General features: G+C 38.4%; 1 protein-coding gene across 2 annotated transcripts; it reads left to right on the top strand.

Moving 5' to 3' along the window:
* The first annotated feature begins 11 nt into the window (after positions 1 to 11).
* LOC5505751 (D(2) dopamine receptor) lies at positions 12 to 9,184 on the top strand. Of its 2 annotated transcripts, XM_032374056.2 has the most exons (3): positions 12 to 136; positions 796 to 870; positions 7,872 to 9,184. In XM_032374056.2, the coding sequence occupies exons 2-3, from the start codon at positions 834 to 836 to the stop codon at positions 8,600 to 8,602; spliced, it is 768 nt and encodes a 255-aa protein (XP_032229947.1). In that variant the 5' UTR covers positions 12 to 136; positions 796 to 833; the 3' UTR covers positions 8,603 to 9,184. The 2 variants fall into 2 exon arrangements, with proteins under 2 accessions (XP_032229947.1, XP_048583518.1); XM_048727561.1 differs by lacking the exons at positions 12 to 136; positions 796 to 870 and adding an exon at positions 2,749 to 3,306.
* The last annotated feature ends 123 nt before the right edge of the window (positions 9,185 to 9,307 follow it).

Below are 9,307 nucleotides of genomic sequence, written 5' to 3'. Positions count from 1 at the left end.
CAGTCGGGTCCGCCGATTGTATGTTTCACCAGTTTATCGCAATGGCTGCTGCGCTCAGGCAGGTCGTGACTTATCGTCACCTTATCAAAACTTTATTATTCCTCTGATTTTGAGGAAATTGAAAGATGTCTTCCAGGTGAGCTAATCTATCTGACCTAGACCAGGGAGGGGAGGGGAGGGGGGCATGTATTTAAAGTGGATCTTCAAGGGAGATCTATCTGGCATAGAGGGGAATAGTCTAGCGGGGGACTCGTGACCACAAAATGGTGGTATCATATCATTATCATTTTCATCATCATAATCATCATCAACAGTGTGAAATGAATGTAACATATTTCACAGTATACTTGCTGAACTGATATCTGTTAAGAAAGGGAAGGACTTTGTTCACACAATACCATGGATCCGTACAAAAGTCTCTTTTGCTACCTTGAGATCTGCCCTTTTGTGCCATAGAGGCTCCTGATCAAGACGTAACCATCCTCTCAACTGACAGGATGTAGATTTAGAGATCAAATGTGGACAAGCAAATATTATTGGCTGACACCAACTATAGACCATTAGCCAATCAGAATGCAGGATTTATGACTAGCGACACGCTCGGAAAATGGCGGCTGAATCGCGTTTGCTAAAATTATAGCGACGACTTTCTAACGGATAATCCTATCCAGAGAAAAAGGAAACCAGATATGGAATGAGGATTTATAATGGTTAAAAAACAACAAGTGAAAACGATTAATTCATGTAATATTTTCAAGTTTTCTTCAACTTGTTTTGTTTTTGTTTACAATGCAGAAAAGAAGTCGAACGAAGTTCAGTTATCAGAAAAATAAATGCCCATTGAATGGCCTTCGGCAGAATGCAGGATTTGTGAGTATTCAATTTAATATAATATCAATATGGTATTTCGAAAGTAGATAGATTTCTGCTTAGAATAAAAAAGAAATCACGTCGCCTCCGGTTTGTGTTGTGAGTTTGTGGATTAAAGAGCCATTGTCAGCAACAGCTATGTTATAGTTTTTATTAAACATTGCAAAGCAGATTATGTCAAGAAATCATTAAATAGGCATAAAAAACAAAGCGTGATACTTTATAAACTAGCCTCCGGCCCTCGCAGGTGTTTTTAGGCAGGCGTCGCTCGCTCCTCCTCCACAGAGGAGGGGGAGCGAGCGACGCCTGCCTGAAAACGTCTGCGAGGGAGGCTTTTTTTTAACCAAATTCTCGCGATAGTCTCAAAGTCAAAAGGAAACCAGATATGGAATGAGGATTTATAATGGATAAAAAAAAAACAAGTGAAAACGATTAATTCATGTAATATTTTCAAGTTTTTTTCAACTTGTTTCGTTTTTGTTTACAATATGCAGAAAAGAAGTCGAACGAAGTTCAGTTATCAGAAAAATAAATATAATATTAATATGGTATTTCGAAAGTAGATAGATTTCTGCTTAGAATAAAAAAGAAATCACGTCGCCTCCGGTTTGTGTTGTGAGTTTGTGGATTAAAGAGCCATTGTCAGCAACAGCTATGTTATAGTTTTTATTAAACATTGCAAAGCAGATTATGTCAAGAAATCATTAAATAGGCATAAAAAAACAAAGCGTGATACTTTATAAACTAGCCTCCGGCCCTCGCAGGTGTTTTTAGGAAGGCGTCGCTCGCTCCTCCACAGAGGAGGGGGAGCGAGCGACGCCTGCCTGAAAACGCCTGCGAGGGAGGCTTTTTTTTTAACCAAATTCTCGCGATAGTCTCAAAGTCAGCCGTTCAAAGTTTATTATTTTCTCAGGATGATTAAATGGCGGTTACAGGGACTCCTTTCTCTAATCATTTTTCCTATTTAGCAATCGCAAGCGCTCGAATAAATGTTTAAACATTTTAAATTTGAGAGCACTTTTCATTAAAAGGGAAATAATTTCCTCCCTCAAGGACAGCTGGATATTATATATATTTTTTTGCCTAATGTAGGCATGCTGAGATGTAAACGGAAAAAATATATAGACCCACTTCTTCTAGAGATGCTTTCCAATTATGTTTGCGCACAAATTCAAATAATAATATTTTTTCTCTCTAAAAGAAAACGTTTTCAAGTGATAGATTAGAACTGTTGGCAAGCAGCAACTAGAAAAAGCCGCGTCATTGTTTTAATTGATAAAAGAAAACATCTGGAACATTTGAACAATTATAGCATAAATTGTTTTTTTTTTTATCCTTTCAACCTTATAACATGTAGCCCAGGATATTATTATTGTTACTTTGTTACATTCTATCCTGGGCGGATTTTTTTATCAATCCGGCAAAGTTTATGGTTATATGAATTTAAAGCGAGAGCAGCCCCACCCTCCCGTCCCCCACCACTACAATGTTAGCATACATTTTATAGGTGAAAATGTCGATTCACGAAAACTTATACACGAATGCGTGATAAAAGCTAAAGAGAGGACGGTTACTAGTCTATTCAATAAAGAATCAAATATAATGACCATAGACCCAGGACCGGCTTGTCGCTTTGTTTTGAAGTCAGACTTATTCATTCTCAACGATGAAAAACCTGGCGATTTTGTCTTGGGGTGGGGTGGGGGCACCTCTTTTTTCCCTTTAGTTACGTAAAGAATTTGACTGTCAAATTTGATTGTCAAAATCTGAGACTTTTTAGGGTCAAAATTACCTTTATAGTCAGAAAAGGGGAATTTCTTATAATCTTTGAGACAAAAAAGCAATGACCCCGGTGGTTATTATGGCTGCGGTAATTTATTAAACAACTTTAAATTTACGAGTGCGTTCTTTCAATTACTCCCACACACAACTACCTTAAGTTAACTAGTAAAATATTACTGGTGCTTAGACATGAATTGGTGCGGTTTATGCTTCGAGATTATGCAGCTGCAAAATCTAGAAAATTGTCCATTCACTTTCGACAGACAGAAACAAAAGGTTTCGATACCAAACGCATCGCCAGCTTTCAAAACTGCAATATTCTTTTATAGCACTAGGCAATCAGTAACAGCAGCACGGCTATGACAATGAACTTAAGTTCACGTCTATGGCAAAATAAGTCAAGTGAGATGCCTAGCTACACTTTACAAGAAGTCTTGACCCAGCCCAGTGTTCTCGCGTTGGTTTTGTTCGAGATTTGTCTGTTTGTGATTGCAGTAGTCGGGAATGTTCTTGTCTGTAGAACGATCTATCTCACGAGGCGTCTTCACTTTTCTGCATATTACTTCATAGCAAGTATGAGTACGGCTGATCTTTGTCTCACTTTATTGGTCCTTCCCGTTTCTACTGCTTACTACGTTACCTACCAAATGAGAGGTGAGAACGTGGTTGACAATTCCCATTGGTTTCTCGATGCGGGGCTTCTTCTTAAAGAATGTCCGTCACCTTCTCTTTTGTTCTTGTTTACAAAAATACAGCAGTTCACTTTGCAAGAAAACTTCACAATAACCATCCACGGTTGAAATCTCATAATAAATTAATGATATTTTATTAAAAGTTTCTTAGTTTTTTAGCCGATGGAAATGGATCATTTTTAGTCACTTGCCTCATTATTGTGCGGGAGTATTTTAATACTAAAAAAATGGCCGCGTGATGGTCCTTCTTTAATGTTCCCTTTACCTTTTTTTCATAAGAGTTACTTATTATCTTCCTATATGCTTCTATTTGCTTCTTCCCTGCTGTTTCAACGAAAAAGACGCGGGACATTATTCTTTAATTTGGCACGTGACTGCGTTCCTATTCGATTTCCATGTTCTTTTTTCTGATTTTGTCTGACTCGTGTCGGAGCTGTCGGTTGCATTGGAGACTGATTTTTGACGGATCGGATAAAAAAATTTATAGGAAAATATTGAGCAGGCCAAAATTTTTAGAAAATCATCGAGCAAGCCAAAATTTCTAGAAAAAAATCGAGCACACCAAAATTCTAGGAAAATATCGAACTATCAATGCTTGGCTATGGGCACAGTCACATTTCAGAGGAAAAACATCGACCGGGGTCAACTGGTCCCAAAAAAACGATAATATGCGGGGGGAAATAAGTAACCTCCCTGTATATGATAACTAAGAACCTCATAGAGAGGGGCATCTTGCCATTACCCGCATTTAAAATCGTCATTAACCTTTTATAATTGAAAATAGTGTGCTTTGTTTGACGCAACATTTAGCGGGAGCATAAAAAGGCGGCTTGATTGGAAATTTTACAAGCCGGGGACGTTTTCTATTTTCCTTTCAATTGCCAAAAATATCATTCAATTGAAGGTAGTGCAATTGGTTTATAGCCGGAAAAAACACAATTTCAGTCGATAGCTCCAAGGCAATAAAGCCACTTAGCTTTCTTAGGCTAATCACGCGTGCTAAACTAAATTAAAGACTGTTGAAGCTGCTTCAAGTGTATTTTCTTTTTCTTAAAAAAAATACGGCGCTGACGACGTGCTTGACTCATTGACAAATTATGTAAAGTCCATTCTATCAAGGCGTTTCGGCTAAACAAACATTTGAAGCACGCAATCGGAAAATGGCCGCGCAAACAATCTTTTAATAAAACCATTCTCATATGATATATAACTAATATATCAATTATAAATAAGCTTCTTTTTCCACCATTCAATGATCTCAGATTACGGTTTGGATTAGAAGTTCCGGTCCAGGAAAATGGATTAACAAAAATTGAAAGGGATTTAAGGTTGAATTGCACGCTTATAAGAGCATTGTACTTTGTCTATTCCCCCGATACATTGGCGGCAATACCGGTTTTTCGGTGAAAAACAACTTTAACGAAATGAGACACGGTTTTGAAGCGAGGTTATTGCTCTACAACTGGTTAAAATCGCGCGGGCCAATTCTTGTACACCATATAGCAAATTGTCATATTTTAGTGTATGTTCTAAGTAGTAAGCCACGCAAGGCCACAAACTCGACAGTGTCACTCGAAGATACCAAGATAACATTGTCCTTTCGATGTACAGGCTGGCATATGGAGTAATAGTCGTGTGTCTTTTAGTTGCACGTTTTCTATTTTCCTTTCAATTGCCGAAAATATCAATCAATTAAAGGTAGTGGAATTGGTTTATGACCGAAAATAAAACAATTTCAGTCGATAGCTCCAGATCAATAAAGGCTACTTAGCTTTCTTAGGCTAATCGTGAGTGCTAAACTAAATTTAAGGGCTGTATGTATCCCACATATCAAATTGTCAGGTATGTTCTACGTAGTGCGCCAAATGTCACAAGGCCACAAACTCGATAGTTTTCTTCACTTTGCACTCAGTAAACTGCACAACTATTTGCGAAATTATCTTAAATAACAACATTAACTACTCAATTCGACAGACGATCGGTTTTGACATGGCGAATTTGAATTTTAACTAATTAAAAGTAAATAACTTGTAGATGGCAAATTTGCGATTTGTGGATGACGAACCAAATGTTAACCCGTCTATGTGAACAATCAACCGTGAGACTGTGACTTCGTAGGTGTCGAGAGAACAATCAGTCTACGGAACAGATGCTCATTTGCATAAGCCACTGTCCGGCGTCCTCGATTCCATGCGACGCCATTTTAAGTCATCGTTTCACAGGAATGAGATAACTTATCAAGCTTTCTACCTAGCTCAATGATAATAAACCAAAGCCTGTACTTGAGCACAAACGCAGAAACATTTCAAAATTTAACGTGAGCAACTTTTCTAGCCGAATTCTTTTAATTTTTTTTTCAGGAAACGCACTTAAAATATTGATATGGTGATAAAGAGCTTCTGATGAGAAATGCGACCGAACAGTACATTTGGGGTTTGAGTTAGAAGGCTGTTTTACTCAAAGTTCCTAAGCTGATCGCAAAACTTCGTAAATCATTCACATTAACATGATCATTTCTTAGAAATCTTGAAGATCGGACGTATTTGGTACTTTCCTTCACTAAAATTTATCGCACTATTGTTCACAACTACACACAACAATTTCAATGGCGCATTACGCCTTTCTGGTCGTTTAAAGCTTCTATTTGAAATTATAAAATTAATTGTCATTGAGACCTCTTAGTTGGCTCACGGGGGTTTACCTTTGATCTAGCATACGGTTGATGTAACAAAGGCTGTCTGATTTGCAACCATAGCTAAAAATGGGTCTTCTAACTTTTTTTTCATTAACCTTTTTGGAGCACTGCAACATGCACTGCGTGGTTAAAATTAGTTTTGAAACAGAGGACTCTCTCGATTTTAACCGCTTTAACCTGACAAATTAGGGACTATGGGTCACATGACAGTTTGATGACTCTTGTCATAGAGAACCTATTTTGCAAGTATTTTTTTTTGGTTAATATCAATCATTAGTCATATGTTTAAATTTTGACTCGATTGAATCGCTTTGCTTAAAAGCTGGTAAAACAACTTTCATAAATGAAACAGTCTACACTATCATATAAATGGCATTTTCCTTCTTCAGGCGGAGTACCAAAAGTAATGTTTCTAGCTTCAAAGAGGCTTTAGAGGTATCTTTCGCCGATTTTCTACCCTCTTTCTTGGTGTCTTACCCCCGCGAAGAGGAAATTTACAATAAAAATCATGCTCGACTCATTAGCATAAAATCTCTAGGACGTGAATAAAATTATATTTTGAGCGTTTTATTCGTTTTCATTGTCTAAATTGTACCTCATCCTAAAGAGTTATGTTCACGCATAATAACAAAATTTGATCTAGTTCAAATAAACAAACTTTGGGGGGGGGGGAAGGAAAGTTTTTTTTAACGCAGTTGCCATGCTGGAATGCACGGTTACCTGTTCGTTACCTGCTAGAAAAAGGATTTAGTCGAGACTGATTGAATGACACACTTTTTAATTTACCCTCCTATTTTTTAACGCGTTAGGATCCGGAGCCCATCTTTCACACACCGAGAGTTTATTAGTTGGAGATTCATATATGGTACATGATTTTCATAAAACGAGTCTATGACAAGGTTTACCAAAAATATTTTTAGAAGCAAACATAATTATTGGCTGTTGTTGCATGTCTATGCTATTGAAGGACTTTTTGCTCTTAATAAAGGGTGCTACGGAAATCAGACCTCCCAGACAAATTCCTGAAGGAATTCTTATTAAACGTCCAATACAAACTTTAGAGCGATTTCCACGCCTTTTCGAGATATTTAGAATATAATTAGATGCGTGCTTTGCGGTTTGGAGACGGTAAAACCATGCAAGCTCGTAATCGTTTAATATATTTAAAACCAGGTGGAAATATGTGCTCAGAGTTCACTCAGATTAAGTAAAATAACAGTTTTAGCTATGCTTTGAGTCTCGGCTTTTAACTTTTCTTGTGACTAGATGTACCAAAAATGTGAAATTTAGTGAGTTAGAACTTTTCTCATGTGATTCATTCTCTTCAAAATATCGCCAAAATCGAATTATTTTAAGACTTCTTAGGAAGTTGATTTTCTAACATGAGATAAGTTGACCTTTATACTTTATTGTCATGATATTTTTGATTAAAAAGTATAACAGGCGAGCGTACTATCTAATGTTATAAATGTAATAAAACTTCGAAAAAAAACCCTTTGTCAAAGCGTGGGATGTTGTCATGACAAATGGCAGAAAATGGCGTCGCGTGGAATCGAGGACGCCGGACAGTGGCTTATGCAAATGAGCATCTGTTCCGTAGACTGAATGTCCTTTCGTTGTACAGGTTGGTATATTTATATGGCTACGATAGTACGTGTGTTCTGATTAGCTAATTGGTAGTCTTGAGATTTATTACGGAATTGCATTATTGGCCTACGGAAAATTCGTCGTCGTGTCTCTTAGTTGTAGTGGCTAGTATATGGAGTAGTTATCCTGTCTGAGTTGTACTGGCAACTGTATGGAGTAATAATCGTACGCCTTTCGTTGCACAGGCGCGTGGATTTTTGGCAAGGCGATGTGTCACATGTGGACGCTAGCCTCGTCATGGTTCGCCACAGCCTCCATATTCAACCTCTGTGCAGTCACGTGGGACCGTTACGTCGCCATGACAACACCATTCCGGTACTACTCGCGTATGCGCAGCTCCCGTGTCATCCTAATGATTGGTGCAGCTTGGATGACGTCATTTATCCTTGCCCTTATGACGTCATACGGTTACCAAGTATCAGATACCAGAATCCTTTGCGAGATGCAGGGAATCAAGCTTGTGTACGCCGTGGTTAACTTCGTTGTGACATTCGTGGCGCCATCCTTTGTTCTTATATTTGCGAATGCTAAAATCTGGACCATAGCTGCACGGAGAATGAACCGCGTTGAAGCATATAGCACCACAACTCTCCCGGCGAAATTTAGAAGGAAATGGGAGAGTCAGGATATAAAGATGTTCAGGACATTTCTAATTATCATAGGCACGTTCCTTGTATCGTTTACACCCTGTTTTATAGTGATATTATTGGACCCGCTTGGTGTACGTGTGCCGGGCTTTCTGGCGTATCTGTTTGTGGTTCTGACGTACATAAACAGTGCACTAGAACCTCTAATCTATGGCCTCTTTAATAAGGACTTCCGGAAAGCAGTTGTGGCAAGCTTAAAGAGACGTCCTACGCATGCGCGAAGTAAGAATGTCCACTTGTCTTCTACTGTTGAGACCAGAAATCTCTAATTCAGGATGTTGTGATAGGGTTACGCCAGTGAATGAAGTAGAAAGAACCCAATGCCCGATGGGTTAAAGTGAATGACTTTAATCAAGTACAGTATAACCAAAACCGGAAAACAAGATGGCGGACGCGAGGTTACCGCACAGGGTTACCGGTTCGATCCCGGTAGTAGGTCCGCTGACCAGACAACTCAATAACATAATGGCGCTATCTAATCGGTTGTCGGGTGTTATAACAAGAACCAAAAACTGTTATAGCATTTTGGTACTAACTGGGAAGTATTGATAACTTTATGAATTCCCATCATTGTTCAATAGGCACGTTGATCGATCGAGATGAGGAAAACCTTTTGAATTATCAGAAAAACGCTAACCATGGACCATTGGATTTCGGACAAAAAACGATTAAAAAAACATTTGTGTTTAGAAATCTTGGCGAAAACCAGTTAGTAGGACCATAAACACAACCAGCTTTATTATATCGCGGACAAACACGAAAATTTACATAAAACTGAAATAAATCAAGACTTAGCAGTCGAGCGTTTAGGTAAGACTAAACATGCCTCTAAAGTTCCCTAAAACTGCGAAGAAAGAAAAGAAAACCTTAGAGGAAAGAATTACTAGGGCTAGCAAAACTTCGATGAAATGGGCATTCAACGTTTTCAGGGGCGGATACAGGGGGGGGGGGGGTGGATTTGGTGGATATCCACC

Source organism: Nematostella vectensis, chromosome 5, assembly GCF_932526225.1.
Source record: "Nematostella vectensis chromosome 5, jaNemVect1.1, whole genome shotgun sequence".
Lineage (NCBI taxonomy): Eukaryota > Metazoa > Cnidaria > Anthozoa > Actiniaria > Edwardsiidae > Nematostella > Nematostella vectensis.
The sequence above is the reverse complement of the archived record's forward strand: the minus strand, read 5'-3'. Positions and strand labels throughout refer to the sequence as shown.